Source organism: Mauremys mutica, chromosome 1, assembly GCF_020497125.1.
Source record: "Mauremys mutica isolate MM-2020 ecotype Southern chromosome 1, ASM2049712v1, whole genome shotgun sequence".
In the NCBI taxonomy this organism is placed as follows: Eukaryota; Metazoa; Chordata; order Testudines; family Geoemydidae; genus Mauremys; species Mauremys mutica.
The window spans coordinates 90,388,605-90,410,954 of record NC_059072.1 but is presented as its reverse complement, the minus strand read 5'-3'; the positions used below and the strand labels follow the sequence as shown (position 1 = coordinate 90,410,954).

The window sequence follows — 22,350 nt, the reverse complement described above, 5'->3', positions numbered from 1 at the left end:
ACAGTGTATTACCTGCGTCAACTCTAGCAGTCTTTCAGGAAAAAACTGTCACCATATCGCTCCTGAGACTCAAATTTAAAACTCAAAAGAAAACGATTTCATTTTTTTTTTGGCCTATAAAAATCACACGATTTGCTTAAAATAAAATCACATGGGTTTGGGGGGCTTTTGGGTCTGTCCTCTGATTATTTTTTTTTAACCCTTGTGGGAAATCTCTCTTCTTTCTTCCCAGCAGCCAATTGCTTTTGTGCATTTCAGGGATAATTCAACATCAGATGCACACACACACACAAAAAAGCTATGTGTGGGGAGAAATGAACCTCCTTAAGTACTAATGGATGCTGCTGAATAGGATGGGGAGCACTTCCTCTTTCTTTCCTCCTCCCAGGGAAGAAAGTTTGTTTCTCACAAACCTCCAAGGGGGACACCTAAAGCTCTCATCTATCCGGTCTCTGTTGCTCAGTGATCCCTACTCCACCTGAACAAGCCCTAGGTATGCCTCAGGCACAGTACACAGAACACTGGTCAAGACAGCATTCCTTGATCAGTTAGAGATAGCTTGGAGTGCTGCACTCACAGCATGATCCCCACATAACCAATCATGTGAGGTTAGCAGGACTCCGACTCCCCTGAATAAGGTTCACTGAAAGCAAGATATATATCTCAATTCCTGCAGGAAGCAGCTGCTCCATTTCCACACAATATGCAGAATCAGAAAGGTGTGGGGGTGAAAGAGTGTGTTGGGGGGGGGAGGGTTATGTAGGAAATAATTCCATTGGCTTTTTTTTTTTTTTTTTTTAAAGAAAGCGTATACATACCTCCTCACCCTCGCTGGTATTGCCAGTGGCAGCTTTGGCTTGGGCGTAGTTAAAGTTAAAAGTGTCATCATTGTAGAAATAACTCTGGAAAATAAACCAGCCAGACAGAAAACCATGGTGTACAACATTAAAAATAAAGACCAAAAATCTGAGTCAGCCTATAGCAGACAATTGGGAAAAAAACCCAAATGATACACTGTAAACATTAGGCACTTACAAACAGTGCCTAAAGAATTATGGAGGGGCTTTCCATCCTGACTATGTGATTACAATCAAAACTGAAACATTCCTGGGTATTAATCATGGTTGGTTTGGAGAATGTTCCAAGCCAAAAATTACAGGGTGGCAGCTTTTGTTGGGTTTGGCTTTCATTCTGGGCATGCTAAGACCTGCTATGAGGCTGCGGCCACTTCCTCCATGACCCTTCATATATCCCCAACACTGTAAAATCTGGGCTGGTGAACAGGTAGCTCTGATTCTCCAGTGGTTTAAAAGAGTGAGCAGTGGGGCTCTCTTGCTTTGTGAGTCTAGCTAGGTGACATTCAGAATCATAATACTGTGCTGAGTATTCTCCCTCAACAATGGTTTTGTCAGGGTTAAAACAAGTCCGGGGGTTAGGGAAACTTGGTAAGCAAGAAGCTAGCTTCTCTGCATCACCACTTCCTTTTGTACAAATACAGCCAGCCTTCTCGCTCAAACTTCACTTCTAAATCCTTCAGCACTGGATGCCAGAGAATTTCAATGCTACCCTTCCTGTGACTTACATCTCAAAATTCTTTATGCTGTGGGAATCAGCACAAATAAGGCCAAGTCCATTCTACAACTTTCAAGAGAGTCTGTTATCAGTTATTGACATGGTCAGCTATAAACATGATTACAAAACTCTGACAGCAACTATGGTCAGCTAACAGCATTTCACCGCAGTTAGGGTGTATTTGCATTACAGAAGTGAACGTAAGTTGGGGGGAACAGACTTTGTGTAAGTACTAATGCTGCTGTGAATTCACAGTGGCCATGCCCATCTGGTTGCAGAACAGGCACATTTTCTACCCTGCACTAGACTTACTATTGTTATCTTTGGTCTTGTAGCACCAGACCTGAAGTCCCTTGATCTTTTCATACGACCGCTTGCTGTTCTGAGTAATGTACAACTCCGCTAGCTGTTCAGACACTCAGTTGTACACTAACGTGTTCTTTATGACCAGGACTCATCTTGGCCTGGATTATCTCATCTCCCCAGTTGGTCATCGGGGCCAGCATGTTGCCCTCAGACCAGCTGGCACACTCATAGCAAGGAGTCCTTTGAGACATGCAGTTTTAATTCAGTCACCGATAAAGGTGATTACTGAGGAAATATAATGCAAATGAGTTCCATAGTGTTCTCAGCTCTACTTGTAAACCTAAGTGGCTTCGATCAAAATTGGCCTCTGTGCTACAAAGCATAAACCATACTGGGCAGGCCACTTAAGACTTGATTGGTGGGAAGTAGTGGGAGAACTATTTGAACCATTAGGACTATAGGAATATAGGAGTTGCCAGCCTGGCTTAGACCAGTGGTCCATCTAGCCTGCATCCTCGTTTAGAGAGTGGCCAGTACCAGCTGCTTCAGAGGAAGGTGCAAAAAACCCTGCAGTAGGCAGTATGGGATAGCCTACTCCCAGGGAACAGTCCCTTCCAATCCCCACTCTTTAGAAGTCACCTTATGCTCTCAAGTATAAGGGTGTGTATCCCTTCAAAAATATTTTTAAAATACTTATTGTTATAACTCTGGATAGTCTAGTTGGGTATATAAAATGTCCAATCTTTTTTAATCCTGCTAAAATGTTGGCCTCAATATCATCTGGTGGCAATAAATTCCACAGGTTAACTGTGTGTCTTATCTGAAAAATATATTTCCTTCAAAATGATCATTTTGAATTTGCCACAATTCCACTGACTCTCCTTGTTCTTGTCCTCAGAGAGTGAATAGAAGTTCACGATCTACCTTCTTTGTATCATTATTTTATATACTTTTCTCCTGTCTCCTTTTATTCTTTTTTTCTCTAAAGCATACAGTTTCAAACTTTTTCAATCTCTCTTCATATGAGAATTTTTTCATGTCCCTAATCATTCTCATTATCTTTCTCTGAACCCTCTCTAATTCTGATGTCCCCCTGGAGTGACCAGAACCGAACAGTATTCCAATGAGGGCATACCACCAATGTGTATATTGGCACCATCTCTTCTGTATTAATCTGTTTCCCATTCCTTATGCATCCTAATTTTATTTGCTCTTGATGAGCACATTGGCAATGCACTAGAGGAGACTGACAGAGGTGGACCACATGATGGTTAATTTTGCTTGAAGCATGTCTAATCAAAACAGTGATCACTTGCATGCCATTGGAAACATGTACATGTGCAGACACGTGATGTGTTCCATGCATTCTTGGGGGACAATGAGAAGGTGGGAAGGGCAAGTGGTTATTAGCATACCACATTTTTCTGGAGTAGACCAAGTCTCAGAGTTCTAGGCTGGCAAATGGTTGGCTTCCTTTATCCAGTTCAGCACTCCTTTTTACAGAGTGAAGTGGACGCTTTAATTATATTCACATAACCAGTTTAACCTGCCCTCCTTCCTCCAGGCTCTCTGATATGACGTCCCAGAGTGCATTGTTCCACATGCTGCTGAAACTGCTTTGTTTGCATGCCCTCAGCCCAGTCTATTACCTGTGGAGGCACTACAAGGTAGTTGCCCAAAATGCACCGATAAACATAGTTAGATAGCATAGTAAGTGCAGATGTACAAACAAGGCTCTTTGAGCAAAAAATGTGCCCTGTTACATGTATCCAGTTAAACTGCTCTGGTCTCTACAAAATCATGGATAAAAGTTGTAGGGCTGAGAGGACCTAAAAAGATCATTGGCTGCTTTGTTTGGGAGCTTCAAAAAGACGGTTACTCACCTTTGTAACTGTTGTTCTTCGAGATGTGTTGCTCATATCCATTCCAATTAGGTGTGTGTGCGCCGCATGCACGTTCGTCGGAAGATTTTTACCCTAGCAACACTCGGTGGGTCGGCTGGGCGCCTCCTGGAGTGGCGCCGCTATAGTGCCGGATATATACCCCTGCCGACCCATCCGCCCCTCAGTTCCTTCTTGCCGACTACTCCGACAGTGGAGAAGGAGGGCGGGTTTGGAATGGATATGAGCAACACATCTCGAAGAACAACAGTTACAAAGGTATCGCTCACGTGGAAGGTTTCCTACTTCCCAATAGCACTTGTTGTACCGCATCCGAACAACGCAACTCCGATTGGCTCAACCAGAGAGCAGCCACGCTGTCAGATGGAGAGACTGCAGGTCCGGGTGGTGAAGCCTGCCGAAGTCCTGGGATATGAGGTCCGGGTAGAGTGGCAAGGGGATCGGATCTTTTCTTCTTTGAGTGCTTGCTCATATAGATTCCAATTAGGTGATTCCCAAGCCTTACCTAGGCGGTGGGGTCGGAGCGAGATGTTGCGGAATGTAGGACCGCTGAGCCAAAGGCGGCATTGTCTCTAGACTGTTGGACCAATGCGTAATGTGATGCAAAGGTGTGGATGGAAGACCAAGTAGCCTCACGACAAATTTCCTGGATGGGAACATGGGCCAGGAAGGTGGCAGAGGAGGCTTAAGCCCGAGTAGAATGGGTGGTGAGATGTCCAGCCGGAACATGTGCCAAGTCATAGCATGCCCGGATACAGGATGTCACCCAAGAAGAAATTCGTTGGGAGGAGACCGGCATGCCCTTCATTCGGTCTGCGACCGCTACAAAGAGCTGAGGTGAACGCCGGAAGGGTCTGGTTCTCTCAATATAAAAGGTGAGAGCCCTACAGACATCCAAAGTATGCAGTTGTTGTTCCCGACGTGATGAGTGCGGTTTCGGGAAAAAAACTGGGAGGAAGTCGTCTTGATTGACGTGGAAGGCAGAAACCACTTTAGGGAGGAAAGCTGGGTGTGGTTGGAGCTGTACCTTGTCCCTATGAAAGACAGTATAAGGGGGATCCGCAGTCAAAGCGTGAAGTTCCGAGACTCGTCTAGCTGATGTGATAGCGACGAGAAAGGCTGTCTTCCAGGAGAGGTACAGCAACGAGCAAGTAGCTAAAGGCTCAAAGGGGGAACCCATGAGCTTAGCCAACGCCAGGTTTAGGTCCCAGGTAGGGGTTGGGCATCTGACTTGAGGGTACAGTCATTCCAAACCTCTAAGGAACCTGGAAACTATATGGTGAGAGAAAACAGTACTGCTAGCCTCGCCCGGATGGAAAGCGGAAATGGCTGCATGATGCACCCTTATAGACGAGATAGCCAGGTCTTGCTCCTTGAGGGACCATAAGTAGTCCAAGATAGTGGGGACAGACACATGACCTGGGAGGAATCCCCACTGGGTGCACCAATAGGAGAAGCGCTTCCACTTGGCGAGATATGTCGCTCGCGTGGAAGGTTTCCTACTTCCCAATAGCACTTGTTGTACCACATCCGAACAACGCAACTCCGATTGGCTCAACCAGAGAGCAGCCATGCTGTCAGATGGAGGGACTGCAGGTCCGGGTGGTGAAGCCTGCTGAAGTCCTGGGATATGAGCTCCGGGTAGAGTGGCAAGGGGATCGGATCCGCCACTGAGAGGTCGAGCAACAGGGTGTATCAATGTTGCCACGGCCACACTGGAGCAATCAGGATTAGGTGGGTTCTGTCCCTGCGGAGCTTGAGAAGGACTCTGTGGACGAGTGGAAACGGAGGGAAGGCATAAAATAGGTGCCCGTTCCACGGAATTAGGAATGCATCTGAGAGGGAGCCCGGAGAGCGACCCCGCAGGGAGCAGAACACCTGGCATTTCCTGTTCTCTCGGGAGGCGAAGAGGTCTATGTGGGGAAACCCCCACTTCCGGAAGACAGAATGGAGAACGTCCGGACGGACGTTCGTGAGAGAGGAAGGACCACTCGTGAGAGAGGAAGGATCTGCTCAGTTGGTCTGCCAGAGTGTTCCGGACTCCTGGGAGAAAGGATGCTACCAGGTCTATTGAGTGGGCTATGCAAAAGTCCCATAGTCGAATCGCCTCCTAACAAAGAGGGGGAAGATCGTGTCCCTCCCTGCTTGTTTATATAATACAAGGCTGTTGTGTTGTCTGTGAAGACTGAGACACAACGACCCTGCAGCTGGCTCTGGAATGCCTGACACGCCAGGCGGACTGCTCTGAGTTCTCGGACATTTATGTGTAACGCCAACTCTCGAGATGACCAGAGGCCTTGAGTGCGAAGGTGCCCCAGATGAGCACCCCATCCGAAGGATGACGCGTCCATTGTCAGGGACGCGGAGGGCTGTGGTGGATGGAACGGCAGGCCTGTACACACACGGGACTGCGTCCGCCACCAGTCGAGGGAGGCTAGGACGTTCGGTGGGATGGTGAGTATCATGTCCATGGCGCCCCTGCCCGGGCGGTAGGTCGAGGCAAGCCAAGTTTGAAGGGGATGCCTGCGCAGTCTGGCGTGCCTTGTCACGAATGTGCACGCTGCCAAATGGCCGAGGAGGCGGAGGCAAGTGCGGGCCGAGGTTGTCGGGAAGTTTTGAAGCATTTGTATGAGTGATACGATTGCCTGAAAACGAGGCAAAGGCAAACTGGCTGTTGCAAGAGTGGAGTTTAGCGTGGCCCCGATTAACTCTATTCTTTGCGTAGGCACTAGAGTGGATTTCTCCAGATTGATCATCAGGCCTAGACGCATGAATAGGTCCTTGATGGTTTGCACGTGTCTGGTGACTTGTGCTTCGGAGGTCCCTCGAATAAGCCAGTCGTCGAGGTATGGAAAAACATGTATTCAACAACGACGGAGGGAGGCTGCGACTACAGTCATGCACTTCATGAAAACCCGCGGGGCCGTGGAGAGGCCAAAGGGGAGGACTGTGAACTGAAAGTGCTGGCGGTTTACCAGAAGCCGTAAATATCGTCTGTGTGGAGGGTAAACTGCAATGTGGAAATACGCGTCCTTCATATCGAGAGCAGCATACCAATCTCCGGGATCCTGAGAAGGGATGATAGTCCCCAGGGATACCATGCGGAACTTGAACTTTTTCATGAACTTGTTCAGTCCTCGCAGGTCCAGGATAGGCCGAAGGCCACCTTTCGCCTTGGGGATTAGGAAATATCGGGAATAAAACCCCTTGCCCCTTGATTGCTCCGGTACCTCCTCTATAGCTCCGATTGTCCGGAGCCTGAGTACCTCTTGTAAGAGGAGTTGCTCGTGAGAGAGGTCCCTGAAGAGGGACGAGGAGGGGGGGGTGGGAGGGAGGGGCTGAAATAAACTGCAGGTGGTATCCAGACTCCACCGTGCGAAGGACCCAACGATCCGAGGTTAGTTGGGACCACGCAGGGAGGAAGGAGGAAAGGCGGTTGTAGAACTGAAAGGGATCCGGGGAGGCCATTGGTACTCTGCTCTCGGGCGCACTCTCAAAAGTTTGATTTGGGTCCCGAAGATGGCTTGGTGGAACCCGTATTGTTACCCCCTTGAGGTCCAGACTGGCGTCTGCGGTTAGGACGACCTCGACGTCTGGCAAAGTCCTGCCTTGGCCTAGGTGGAGGGTAAGGGCGCTGAGCTTGTGGGCGGAAGGACCGTCGTTGAGTCTGAGGCGTATGCATTCCGAGTGAACGCATGATCACACGATTGTCTTTCAGACTCTGAAGCCTGGGGTCTGTCTTTTGTGAAAAGAGGCCCTGGCCATCAAATGGTAGGTCTTGGATCGTGTATTGAAGTTCAGGTGGCAGGCCTGACACCTGAAGCCACAAAATACGTCGCATGGCGATGCCAGAGGCAACCGTCTGAGCTGCCGAATCTGCGGCATCTAGTGAGGCCTGGAGCGAGGTCCGCGCTACCTTCTTGCCTTCCTCCAACAATGCTGAAAATTCTTGCCTGGAGTCCTGTGGAAGTAGTTCTGAAAACTTCCCTACTGACTCCCAGGTATTGTAATTGTACCTGCTCAGCAGGGCCTGCTGGTTCGCTACCCTGAGTTGGAGGCCTCCCGCAGAATAGATCTTTCGCCCCAATAGGTCCATTCGTCTGGCCTCCTTTGATTTAGGGGCATGGGCCTGTTGGCCGTGGCGTTCCCGTTCATTAACGGACTGTACCACTAGCGAAGATGGTGGGGGGTGTACATACAAGTACTCGTACCCCTTGAAGGGTACCATGTACTTGCGTTCGACCCCTCTAGCTGTGGGTGGGATGGATGCCGGAGATTGCCAGATAGTATCTGCTCTAGCCTGGATCGAACGGATGAAGGGTAGGGCCACTCAGATGGGTGTCTCCGCCGATAATATATCTATTACCGGGTCCTCCACCTCTGGGACCTCCTCTACGGGCAAGTTGATATTCTGTGCGACCCGCTGGAGGAGGTCCTGATGTGACCTGAGGTCAATGGGAGGTGGTCCCGACGATGATGTCCCCGCTACTGCCTCGTCCGGGGAAGAGGAAGAAGAAAGTCCCGGGACGAGTGGGTCCTGAAGAGGCTCCTGGTCCTGGGGGACATCGGGAGCTGGGGAAGCCTGGATGTCTGGTGCGGGGGCTGTAGCTTCCTCCGTACCAGCTGGTGGAGGCCTGCTGACCGTTGCTTCTGACACGCGGTGTTCTGAAGCAACAGAACACGATGTTACAGCAGGTTCACCTTGGGCCTGGTGATATGCCCAAGGCGTCCAAAAGGGCCACTGTTGTGGTCCATGGTCCAGGCCGTGGGCTCTTTGGGTGTAGTGTGATTATCAGAATCCCCATAGGAGGCACTGTCCGCATGGGAGGAGACCGATGCATGCCGAGATGGCCATGGAGGAGCTGAGCCCGTTTGGGGAGGGCCTCTGTATCCTGATGATCCGTGTACCCCATGCGGCACCGGGGAACGGTACCGGGCGTCGTACTGGTACCGGGAAGGAGATCGGGACCTGCTACCAGCACGGTGCTGGGAGGTCGACCGAAGTCTCGAATCTCTACGCCTCGACCGGCTGCGAGAGGTGCGGTGCCGGGACCGGTGCCGGGACCTGGATCGGTGCTGAGAGTACCGGGTCGGCGAAAGGGATCTTGACCGGTGCCGCGAGTACGACCGGTGCCTAGATGGATAGCAGTACCGGGACTGCGAGCGGTGCCGGGACCGGGATCGATGACAGGACCGCGAACGTCTGCGGGATCTGGATCTTGAGCGACGACGTTCGGTGGCGCCCGGCGAGGGAGGTCTCAGCAGGGCAGGCTTCCCTAATGATTGAGCAGCCCGCACCAGCGGTGCCGGGGGCTGAGGCGGCCCGGGGTCCATTAAGGCAATCAACTCCCTTGCCATAGAGAATGTCTCCGGCGTGGAGGGCACGATAAGCTCAACCACGGTGCGTGCCGGGGAGCTGATGGGCACCGGACTCAATGGCTCTTGCGAGACCGGAATCAACGGTGCAGCAGGTGTTGGTGCCGCGGCAGTTGACGGTGCCGGGCGGTCCGACTTCGACGCGCGCTCCGACTGCGTCGCAGGTGCGGGGGCCGCAGGAGCCTTGCGCTTCTTGCCACGTGGGGAGAGTGAACGGTGCTGGGCAGGAGTTTGGGCCGGTGACGGCTGATGTCGAGGAGCCTTCACGGTGCCAGTGCGCTCCGGTGCGGAGGAGGCACTCGGCCCCGGTGCCGTGACTGGTGCCGAAGATGGAGGAGTGAGAGCTGCCTCCATCAGGAGCTGCTTGAGGCGAATGTCCCGCTCCTTTTTCGTCCGGGGTTTGAACGCCTTGCAAATGCGGCACTTGTCCGCGAGGTGGGATTCGCCCAAGCACCTGAGACAGGAGTTGTGCGAATCTCTTGTGGGCATCGGCCTATGACAGGTCGAGCATGGTTTAAAACCCGGTGAACCGGGCATGGGCCCCGGTATCGGGTGAGGGGAAGGGGCTAAGCCCCGATCCCTCTCAACTATCTACACTAACTACTACTAAAACTAATAAAACTTAACTAGAAATATAAAATATTGAACTATATACACAATAACTATGAAAAAACGAGCGAATAGCTAGGGAGGTGGAGGTCAGTTAAGCCGCGCTCCACTGTTCCAACGACCGACACGGGCGGTAAGAAGGAACTGAGGGGCGGATGGGTCGACAGGGGTATATATCCGGCGCTATAGCGGCGCCACTCTAGGGGGCGCCCAGCCGAGCCACCGAGTGTTGCTAGGGTAAAAATCTTCCGAAGAACGTGCACGCGGCGCGCGCACACCTAATTGGAATCGATATGAGCAAGCACTCAAAGAAGTACTATTCCCTTACCCACCCTTGTTAATGTTTAGCCTTGCCTAGGAACACATCTTTCATCTCTAGGTATGGACATATTAGATTCTTTTGTGAGCTCTTTATGCTTGAAAGCACTGGCAATGCATGGTATACAAGGGGTTAACCTAATCACCCTCGATTTGGAATGTATGGAGGGGCCTGGTGCCAACTGGCACCAGGCCTTAGTCAGCAGGGAATGTTCAAGCACTCATAGGCTGAGTTATCCTAGACTTCTGGAACTGGCTTTGTACAGCACCTATTTCTCTGGCACTCCTTAGCTGCCCTTTAATCCAACAATCATTGTTTTTCAGCTTCATGATCTGGTGTCTTTATTTTAGTTATCTCATCTGCATGTTTCATTTCTAATCTGCTTTTCTTCTCATCTACTTCCCATTTCCAAAGTTACTTCAAACTCTGCTATATTATACTGAGATAATATAAATAATATCAAATCAGCTACAGGAACTGTTTGTACATATTCCAAGTGAATGATCAAAGGAACAGGGGAGGGGGTGTGCGCGTGCCTGTGTACACTAGTATCCTCTAGTGGGTGGCCCAGGAAAGAACTGCTCATGTGCAAATCAGAATCTCTTCACCAACTGAGCTCAGGAAGCTGCTCCTTCAGGCATGCAAATGACAGACAAGTGTACATATGTGTGCGCGCGCAATACTGCACTGTGCTGGATAGGATAGATTATTCACCCTTGATCCCTGATTTGCTCTTGGAAGGTTTACGTTTTAAAATCAAATTATAGCCTATACATTAGGGAAAGTTAAAATGTGTAAAGATGTTGATGATAAAAAATAATTAAAGTTGTAATGCAAGTAGGGAAAACAAATGTAAAAATACGTGTTATAGGCTCTGCAAAAGTAGGCGAGCTAGAGAGTTAACCTTAGGTCAAGCACTTTAGGCTATAAGATTTAGTAATATGCATCTTGTGATAAACAAATAAACCACAAAAGAGGAGTTTAAGCTTGAAATAACAGATTTTTAGGGGATTTTTGGTATATGTAACCATCAAGTTAACCACATTAATGTGCTGGAAACATTGGGAAATGTATTGACACAAATAGCTTATGTCAGCAATCAGAACCCCAATTATGGTTTCCCCGAAAACCACACCTGGACAGGAGATGATAGGTCAGTGGTCCCCAACGTGGTGCCCGCGGGCACCATAGCGCCCACCGGGGCATTTATGTGCGCCCGCCTAGTGCCCAGCAGGAGAGAGAAGCCGCGGCCCCGTGCCTGCTGGGGACAGAGAACTCCAGGGCTGCAGGCTGTGGGCGCTGCTGTTCTCGGTCCCTGGCAGGTGCGGGGCCATGGCTTAAGCCAGAGAGAAGCCACGGCCCCGCGCCTGCCGGGGACAGAGAACTCCAGGGCTGCAGGCTGTGGGCGCTGCTGTTCTCGGTCCCTGGCGGGTGCGGGGCCATGGCTTAAGCCAGAGAGAAGCCACGGCCCCGCGCCTGCCGGGGACAGAGATCTCTGGGGCTGCAGGCGCCGGTGTTCTCTGTGCTCGAGGCTTCTCTCCGGCCTCTCTCTTCTCTCTGGATTCATATATTACGTAATATTAAATATGATGTTTTTCATATTATTTAATGTACAAATACAAAATAAGCCTTGAAAAACTGTTGGTGCCCGCCACACTCTTCTGAAAACATGAATGTGCTACTGGCCACAGAAAGGTTGGGGACCACTGTGATAGGCAATCTAAATATGGTTACCGGATGCATGGGGGATGTAAGGAAAAAGGGTATAAAAAGGTTGTCAGACCAACCCCAGTGGGCACATCAGCATGACAGGATGCGGAAGTTTAGATTGTCACACCTCACTTCTGATATTCTCCACTTACTTTTCCTTCCATCCTCTGATACTTCTGATTGTCTCCATATGGGTGTGAGAATGCATAATGCAGGGAATTGTTCTGCTATATTTATTTTGCTTTTCTATTATTGCTATTATACTAGTATGTATTTAAGTACTAAATAAAGTCCTCGTGTCTGTGTGTGATTCACCAATCTCATCTCCTTTAAAAAATTTGTGTAGCTGCTTGAGCAAAATAACCTATTAGTGACTTGTGCAATTTGCATGCTAAATTAATCAAAGGCTACAAGGTCAGGCTTTTCATTAGTTCCCTCTGTTGGTTGAGTTTGGAAGGCAGGCAGCTCCTATCACTCCGCAAATAGAGAACGTTGGTTTGCAGCTGAAGATAAACCTCTTGATGTTATGTATATCAATATTTTATACAAGAATGTGCCATTGTTTTCATTTCTCCAACAAAAAAAAAAGATAGAAAAGATAGAAAAAATGATCAGACACCCAATGGAAATTTCCCACCCCAGATAAGTAAGATTTCTTCTCTCAATGAGAATTATGCACACACAGGCCTTTGAGAAAAAGCTCTTAGCAGAAAAAGCTGGTAAACACAGCAGTAGTTAAGGTGCTCTACTGACCTTGACTGAGTTGAGGTAAATCAGGACATCATCAAATTGTCTGAGCAGAAAGAAGCAGGAGGCCATGCACTGTCTCCCTGGGATTGTATCTAAGGCATGAGAGGAAAAGGCAGATATTTAAAATTGGGGGGTGGGGGGTGGAAAATTAACTCGGATATCTGCCTCCCAAATTGCCAACAAAGTCCTAGAAAATAGTATAACCTGCCTCTTTGAGACAAGGGACTACACTACAGATGGAGAATAGCTATTAGTTCATCTGGTCATCCTTCCCTATCCTGCTCCGAGATAATGCAAGATTGTTTCCCAAAATAACTTTTCTAAATCTAAAAAGTTCACATATATTAAGTCCTTTATATTGGACTCCATACCAGGCCTTGCCATGTCCCACTGGAAAACTGTTAATCTCCCTTCACAATGGTATACGAACAACACGGTACTCTTATACGGCACTTTTCATCAGTAGATCTCAAAGCACTTTACAAAGGAAGATCAGTATCATTATTCCCATTTTACAGATGGGGAATAATTAGAGGTGAGGTGATTTGCTCAAGGTCACTCAGACAGCCAGTGGCAGAGCCTCAAATAGAACCCACATCTCTCGAGTTCCAGTTCAGTACTCTATCCACCAGGCAACACTACTGAGTATATGAGTATATAGCTTCCATTTCTTGTCCTGCAGGGTCAAGAGATAACAGGATTGGAAGTTGTGACAGATGTGAGACCCTGGAAATGTGAAAACCTCAAAATCTCATGTATTGAGATGAGCCAAAGGTTATGGACCCAGGAGATATTCATTGACTATTGTATCAATAAGCATTATGTGTATCTCTGTGTTCCTGGTTCGCTGGGAGGGGTTCCTATGTAATCTGGAATCACTTAGAGGAGGGATGTTAATAATTAATGCAAGTTCCCAATGCTGGTTATGCAGATATCCAGACAGGTGAAGCTACATCCCCCAGGAGAAGTAGCATTGACTTAATTTAGCATCCGACGAAGTGGGCATTCACCCACGAAAGCTCATGCTGCAAAACGTCTGTTAGTCTATAAGGTGCCACAGGATTCTTTGCTGCTTAATTTACCTGATTCAGGAGGTCTGAAAGACAAAGGCTCCAAACTGTACAGAGTCAGCTTGAATTTATTCAGGACAGACCCATTCTGCAACAAAGAACTGACACCTTTGTATATGGACCTATCAGGATTTCATGTGGATAGCTGGTAAGTTTAGCATGTATGTAGGCTGTTTATTGTTTTATGATATGTTTTCTCTGTAATGCTTTTGTCATAAATAATTGTACTATGCTTTGTGAAAGCTGACTGGTCACTGATTAACTGTTATTGTCCCTGAGAAACAGCAGAACTGCAGGTGCTGAAATAAAGTCAGATGGGCTGGGATAATCATCACAGTGAATTGTAAGGGGACTGCAGCTCTAAAATTCGGATCTGGAGAGAGAGAAACACTGGTTCCTGCCCCGAAAAAGGGTACAGCTAGAGGCTTGAGACCTAAGGGTATGCCTTGAGGAAGTCATGAAGGTGGCAGATGTATAGTTAACCCCAATATTATGACAGTTTTCAAACACAGAAATCCATCCCTAGCTGAAGGTTTTATCTGGGCCTTGGGCAGGAGTTATGGAATGGAAAATGCCCCATTTGAGAGGAAAAAGTTTTGTTTTTGCTTTTTTAATGAAGCAGCACTTTGAAGTTGTTCAGGGGCCCTGAAAAATTAATCCATATCCCAGGGGGATTTATTCTAGTGGACAGAGGATTAGGAGGCAATCAAAAGTGTTATCACACGGCTCTGCAATTTAACACCTTAATATCACCTCTAAGTGTGATGTCTTTGTATAAAACACTCACACACTTTGGTTGAATGTAAAACCAAACCCAACGAAACAACAACTTGAGTATTTAAACAGAGTCCACTAATGGGGAATGTAAGAAATCAACTGAAAATGGGTATGTTTTTGCTCCACTTCTCTATCCACTGCCAGACTCCAATCTTATTGTCCTTCCTTGTAGGATTGCTCTAGTGTGGTTTTTCTACACCAGTGGTGCCCAAACTTTTCCTGTAACACCTCCTCTTACCAGTAATGGAATCTGTCTGCGCTATCCCCTCCCCCACCCCCCAATTATTGCACAGCCATGGCTTCCGCAGCAGAGGAACTTGGGCTGAAGGTGGAGCTTGGCACAGAACTGGGGATGGGGGAGGTGCTAGGGCTAGAAGTGGAGCTAGCCTGGTGGCAGAGAGGGAAAGAGGGCAGAACTGGGCAGGAAGTGGAGTTGCAGCTGGGCTGGGAGCAGAGGAGGGGCCGGAGCTGGAGCTGGGCTGGCAGGTGGAGTGGAGCTGTGGTTGGGGCTGGAGCTAGGCTGGGGACAGAGCAGGGGGCGGAGTGCAGCTCCCACTGGAGGCAGAGCTAATCTGGGGGTGGAGTGGAGTTGTGGGGCTGAGGTCAGAGCTGGGTGGTGCTCCCTCCCCACCACTTGTGGGGGCTGGCCAGCCCCTCCCCCTGCATGTTCCTCTGCGTCCCCCTGGGGGAGGGCACACCCTACAGTTTGGGGACCACTGCTCTACACTCTGGCTTCCCCAGTCACTTCACTATGTATTATATTCTAGTACCTACTTGGGAACAGAAATTGGCTTGTGTGTTTAATTTTCCCTTTGCTTAAATATATGTCCATCACTAAATGCATCTCCATGTGTCAGGGCAATAAGTTAAATAAACCTCAGTGTTCTTCCACACCCCTCAAGGCAATGGAAGGCATAAAGAAACCCCAAAAGAGACCGCCCCACACACCTACCAAGATATTTAAGTTCATAAATCCATAGCAATTTATATTATACAAGATCCAAACAAAATATAAAGAAATATTTAAGGAGAGTAAAAATTAAGAATATATTTTCTTTATAAATTAATCAAGTTAATGGAACATTAATTTATAAAAACAGAATGTTCAAAGGTCAAGAAATTCTTGAGATTTATTCTCCCCCCCTACATTCCCACTCATCTTCCACTTTCTAGCTGGAGATCACCTTATCCCAGCACATTCCTCTCTGCATAGTTATTTTTAAAAAAATGCATTTAATTAAAGTAATATCCATACATCTCATACAACTCAGGCTAACACTACACATTTCCAAGACACAGTCAACTGGGGCATTAATCTTAGAATTCTAGTTTTTCCTCTTCGTAACACCCATATTTCCATATTTGTAAAATACAGCCTCCCACTGAACTTTCAGAATATAGCCACAGACACCCCTTTTCCCCTTCCTGCAAACTATCCCTTAGAAAATTCTATATACTGGTTTATGAACTCCGAACATACAACACACAATGGCTGGAGACTGGAACTATTTTCCCATTAATGGCCAGAGACCATAACATCCTGAATGTTATTTCCATATGTATGTGCCAGAGATACCATCATGTCCCCATCCATCATTATGTGATGGGCTGAATACTCCACTAGACTTAGTTCACTTTCCCCATAAAGATTACAGACCTCACTAACTCATATTATTTCAGACAATTATACTTCACCCATTACTATAGGATCTGAGTGCCTTACAAATTCTAAAGAAGAATCTGTTTCTCTCCCTCACACAGTTTTTATTATTGTGAAAAGCTAAGCGGAAGTAGTCAGTTTTGCATTCCACACTGATGGTGGCAAGGTTTGCAGTCATTCTGATCTCCTGCAGCACGTTCCACAGTCCTGGCCAGCTGCCAAGAAAGTTTTGTCATTCCTGTTTATTATCCTCATTGTTCTTTGGTGGCAGTTGAAGTAGTAAAAAGAGTCCAAAATGGAACTGAGATTTTCACCATTATTAAGAGGCACAAATTCCTTAACAAGTAAGAAGGCTTCAGGTTATGATCCGATCACATCTAAGAAAAGTAATTGGTCCTTATCAGTACTTGGGGAAACACCAAGAGGAAAACCTACAGGAAGCAGTGTCTATAATTCAGTATAGCATACTCTTTTCTTGGAGTCAGTAATAAACTAAAGCCCCAGCACTGTTTTGAGAATATTGTTTTGAGGATATTGTGCTGCTACATAACCGCTATCTTGGGAAAAGACAAGCTGGGTCCCTGACTAACTGTGGTCATACAAAAATTCAATGGCACACTTTGAAAGTCTGTTGCTTCAGTGTTCTGCCCAAATTCCCTGTTAGAGGATAATTCTATGTAGGCAAAATGCAATTATCTATGATTTCACTTTAACAGAATATTATTCTTCACTCCCTGTTCTTAGGTATAAGTAGCATTACTGTGCTTTGTTAAATATCTGACCAGTATTGTGCTGGTACAGTACCAGTGTTGGATGAAATATTTCCTGAATAATAATCATTCATAGAATGCTTTGAGATGATGCCTTTATAAAATATGGTATTAAAAAGATAATAAAAAGAACACAAAATAGTCATGGATTGGTGCCACTATCACCAAACCTGGTTTACCATGGATACTACTTGTTATGGCAAGAAGTGAATGGGTGACTTTGCCTTAGCTCTGTTCCATTTTGACTAATGAAATGGAAGTAAAATAGGAAAGCTGGGATTTTATAGACCTAATCCATCCCATGTGATTCACGCAGAAAGAGGAAAAAACCTCATTTTGAGAAGCTCCATACTTTGTGTAACTTAAAGTGACTCAAAAGGAAGGTAATATGAAGACCACAAAAGAGTTTTCACTGCCAGTGATTTGATGTTTTCCCTTTACCAAATGCAAGATTTGGTCTTTAAACGATTGAAGATGAAGAGGGGGTGCTTAGTCTCCATTATTTTGGCGTAGTGTGCAATCCTTGTGTTCTAGGAGGTAGAGCTACCAGCAATAGGTGTGCCAGCAGCAGCCACTTGCGTGGGCTACAGAGTCCACTCATGTTGAGAATTAAGTTTGTCTAATGAGAACTGGATACTTACTAAGAGATATGCTCAGCTACAGAAATGATATACCATTTATTAGGTGAAAGTGTTAAAAATGTGACAATTTACTGCGTCTCCCCCCTTCAGTTCTTCTTTTACTCTCTCCAAGGAATCTGATCCTTATTTCTTTTTCCACCATGAGGCTAAAGAAAGGTGAGCTATTGGGAAAGATCACTCAGAGCACTGGCATTAACTGCCAGGAGTATAGGGCAGTGGTTCTCAAACTTGTTCCGCTGCTTGTGCAGGGAAAGCCCCTGGCGGGCCGGGCCAGTTTGTTTACCTGCCACGTCTGCAGGTTTGGCCGATCGCGGCTCCCAGTGGCCATGGTTCGCCGCTCCAGGCCAATGGGAGCTGCTGGAAGTGGCACAGGCCGAGGGACATACTGGCCGTCACTTCCAGCAGCTCCCATTGGCCTGGAGCAGTGAACCGCGCCGCCTGGGAGCCGCAATTGGCCGAACCTGCGGACGCAGCAGGTAAACAAACCGGCCCGGCCCACCAGAGGCTTTCCCTGCACAAGCGGCGGAACAAGTTTGGGAACCACTGGTATAGGGGACTGTAGTGGGGCGGCTCCCCCACTCCAGCGGCAAAAGGGTTAAAATCAGCCCTGGGAGAAGGTTGTGGCTGAAAGCTGCTAAACTGGGCTGATTGGGGAAGCTGATTGGCTAAGCTGGGCCATGCCCCAAATCAGGCCACAGCTGGTCTGTATAAAAAGGCTGTGAGCCAGAGGCCCAGAAGTCTCTGTCCAGGCTGGGAGAGAGCAGAGCCTGGCTGCCTGCAGAAAGGGTACCGGGAGTGAAGCAGAGCTGGGGAAAGGCCTGAGATGCTCCAGGCTGGCAACTCCCCAGGCTGCAGGGCCTGGTCCAAGGCCCATAGAGGTACTGGGAGGCAGAGGAAGGCAGCAGGTCCAAACCCCCTTGCCTATGATGAGTGGCTTTTACACTGCAGTCTGCCCCAGGGAGTGGGGGCTTGGTGATGACTGGCAGTAGCCCAGACTGAAGCAAGATGGGGATTAGAGGGTTGGGGGTTTCCCAGAGAGGGGAGACCCACAGAGATTGGTAGGGTATTGCCAGGGGGAAGCCCCAGGATAAAGAGGCACTGGGGTCTGGGAGGGACACGGGGCCAGCTACAAGTGGGACACCAGCCCTGCAGAGGGCACTCCAAGGCTGGAAAAGAGCTAATTCCCTGAGACTACCAGCAAGAGGCGCTGCAGGGGTGACTCCCGCACCTTTACAGTGACAGTAAAAAAAACAAACAAAAAAGCAACCTCTAGTGCAGGGGTGGTAAACCTGAGCCTGAGAAGGAGCCAGAATTTAACAATGTACATTGCCAAAGAGCCACAGTAATACGTCAGCAGCCCCCTCTCCCCCCAAACACACATACCAGCTCCCTCACCCTGCTCCCAGTGCCTCCCATCCACTGGCAGCCCCACCCATTAGCGCCTCCCCCTCCCTCCCCATCAGCTGTTTCGTGGTGTGCAGGAGGCTCCGGAGGGACGGTGGGGGGAGAAGCAAAGGCATTGCAGGCTCAGGGAAGTGGGCGGGAAGGGGTGGAGTCCCTGGGGCCAGGGCCTGTCGCAGAGCCAGGGGTTAAGCAGTGAGCACTCCCGGAACATTGGAAACTTGGCACCTGTAGTTCCATCCCTGGAATCGGTGCCTATACAAGGAGCTGCACATTAATTCTGAAGAGCCGCATGTGGCTCCAGAGCCACAGGTTGGCCACCCCTGCTCTAATGCCCTCATTTGCAATGTCAATTCCAGTTTATGAGCCGTTGGTGATCAATAGTTTTAGCCATCTTTTTTTCTTAGCTGAAATGCAGTGTAAGCTGTTGATTTTGGGCAGGTTTTATTGTGGAAGAAAGGTAGATAATGGTTGCTACATAATGGATGCTTCTTGAGTTTTTCTGAAACCACACAATAATTAAAAGTCTAAACTTACACAGCTCCTGAATGGAAGGACTCATACCCTAACTCTGCTCATTGTGTGTTTTTTAATTTTCTAAGTCAGTAATCTAACCAGAAACAACAGAGATCTAACCGCTGACCTCTGTAAGACTTTGCTGAATGTGTGACATAGTTCTCATAAACTACCCTGTTCTCAACAGTTTTTTTAAACATTTTCCATCTCCATGTCTGGTCCTGGGATCTCTGTAGAGAGTGAGAGATGTAGAAAGACCAGAATCACAACAAAGAAAGTGCTCTGCTTTTTCTGTTTGTCCATTGATCTTTGAAAATTCCCAGTAAGTTAACAGGCTTGTGAAGGTGCTATCAATCACTTCTCTGGCCCCCTTCCAAACCACCCCCCAAAACACTAAAGCAGGATTTTCTTCACTTTACGAAACATACAAAACTAGAAAGGAATGATGGTTTGTAACAGTCAGATATGCTGATGCAGGGCACAATCTAGTGGTACTAGCTCTTTAATCCTGAGAGACCACCAAGGACTGGCAATAGAAGGAAGTGCTAGATTTTGACTTTTAGGCCAACTATGTTAGCAAAGGCTCTCATACAAAGGCAGCAAAACTATAATCCCCATCCTAAATCTAGGGAAGCAAATGCAAAGTCTAAGGGCAGCAGAATGACCTTAAGCAGGCAGCAGAATGGCTGGTGTGTTATAATATATATAAGTACAGTACATTTTGGAACACTGCACTGAGAGTTCTTATTGTTCCTCTTTATTAAATGCTATTAGCATGTGCTGCCCTGAACATATAAAACATTGTAAGCTCCTTAAGGCAGAGACAATCTAATTTAGACAAAAATATGCTACTTGTAGATAATACAGTAAAAGCTGTTTTATCTGGCACGTTGGGGGAATGGGGGTTGCCGCTAAGTAAAAAATGCTGGTTAACTAAGAGGGAGGAGTTTGGGTACTGGAGGGGCTGTGTGGCTGGGGTGCGGGGTGCCAGATCTGGGGGATGCTCACCTTGGGCGACTCCCCACAAGCGGTGACCTGTCCCAGCTGCTCCTAGGCAGAGGCACGGAAGGCGGCTCTACCCTCCTCCGAGTGCTAGCTCCCCAGCTCCCATTGGCTGGGAACCATGGCCATTGGGAGCTGCGGGGGTGGCACCTGCGGGTGGAGGCAGCGCGTAGAGCTGCCTGCCATGCCTCTGCCTAGGAGCAGCTGGGACAGGTCATCACTTGCGGGGAGCCGCCCAAGGTGAGCGCGCTCCGGATCTGGCACCCTGCACTTTCTTCCATGTCCCAACTTGCTGCCCCGAGCCCTCTCCCGCACTGAAACTCCCTCCCAGAACCCACGCTCCACATTCCCTCTGGCACCCCAACCCCCTGCCAGCCCCATGGCAACTGGACTATAAACAGGAATTTTAATGAAGATCAGAAATGCCAGTTTAGAGAGCTTTCCGGTTGGTGAAGTGCCGGATAAAATAGCTTTTACTGTACTGTGTATTTGGTATATCACTGGGCCCATCTCCAGCCCAAATGCTGCTGTTAATGTGACTGTTTATGATAGAAGTACACCTCTACCTCGATATAACGCTGTCCTCGGGAGCCAAAAAATCTTACCGCATTATAGGTGAAACCGTGTTATATCAAACCTGCTTTGATCCACCAGAGTGTGCAGCCCCCCACCCCCGGAGCACTGCTTTACCGCGTTATATCGGGTCGCGTTATATCAGGGTAGAGATGTACCATTTTACATTGATAGAGATGCTGTTTTATTACAAACCGATTGCTCTAACTGGAACAATGTAGGTGTCTATAACATGCTCAAAATTGTGTGCACATGTGTCAGAGCATATCCTCAGTTTCAAATGACAGCAGATGTACTGTGTGGAAACATTATGCTGGTAACAGCATAACTACAGCAACACAGTGCCTGGCACTAGACATGCTGAGAGTCAGCAATTGCATAGGCACTATTATAAGACAGTATATACCAGCAGTTCTCAACCAGGGGTCCAAGGCCCCCTGGGGGCCACAAGCAGGTATCAGGGGTCCGCCAAGCAGGGCCAGCATTAAACTCACTGGGGCCCAGGGCAGAAAGCCAAAGCCCCACTGGCCTGGCCCTGGCAACCGGGCCTCAAGGTGAAACCAGAGCAGGTTAGCTTCGCAGGGCCCCCTGTGGCTTGGAGCCCTGGGCAGTTGCCCTGCTGGCTACCGCCTAACGCCAGCCTGGCTTGTACATGCAGAAAAACAGCTGTGGCACATGTGGGCTGTGGAGTTTTTATAGCATGTTTAGGTGGGCTGCAAAAAGAAAAAGGTTGAGAACCCCTGGTATATACTGTAGTAACAGTAGAAGAGTGTTTACAAAATGGAGAAAGAAAATTTCAAACGTACCACATTCACTGGCTGATCCTCCCACAAGCTGGAAGAACTGTTGAGCAATTTTCAGATGATCCCTCTTGGAGAGAAACAAATGACATGAGATCCAGAGCATGGAGTGGTGCCATGGGACAGAATGAATGCATGCTCCAAGAGGGGTGAGTAGAGTGAAGTAGAGCAAAATAAATACACATATTGTGGGGTGAGGGGAAAGATGAGGACGGAGGTACAATAAGGAAAGAAGGAATCTTATTGCTTGGACCCATATATACAGAATCATTGCAAAAGGAAGCAAGGCTTTTGTAAGCAGGATAGAGAGGCTCAGTTCAGTCTGGATGAGTCTCAGGGCTAGTAACAGAAACTCACAATTCACTCACTCTGGACTGTGAATTATGGAGAGAGAAGAAATGAAGGGACTCAGAAAGCATGGGATTTGAGTGTGAAAGTACCACCTCTTTCCCATTAGCTGCATTCCAGATACCACATTTCTTTCTCCCCTAGTACTAATGTAAATGCTGGAGCAACAGAGGGGTTTTTACTCACTGAGCCCATTTCCTGTCCAAGGGCTGCATTCACCACTCCTTTGAGTATGTACTCCTGCAACAA

The 22,350-nt window shown here is 48.0% G+C and overlaps 1 protein-coding gene across 4 annotated transcripts in view; it reads right to left on the bottom strand.

The window, feature by feature from the left end:
• LOC123345943 (intraflagellar transport protein 56) overlaps positions 1–22,350 on the bottom strand; it is a 102,639-nt gene that overhangs the window by 18,838 nt on the left and 61,451 nt on the right. For 3 of the 4 annotated variants that reach the window (XM_044983075.1, XM_044983065.1, XM_044983085.1), the window contains 4 exons: positions 22,288–22,341; positions 21,760–21,823; positions 12,547–12,635; positions 819–902 (listed from right to left, as the gene is read on the bottom strand). In XM_044983075.1, the coding sequence (XP_044839010.1) occupies positions 819–902; positions 12,547–12,635; positions 21,760–21,823; positions 22,288–22,341 (291 nt within the window). Of the gene's footprint in view, positions 1–818; positions 903–12,546; positions 12,636–19,287; positions 19,609–21,759; positions 21,824–22,287; positions 22,342–22,350 lie in introns of those variants that run through there. The other variant, XM_044983093.1, reaches the window with a different exon arrangement.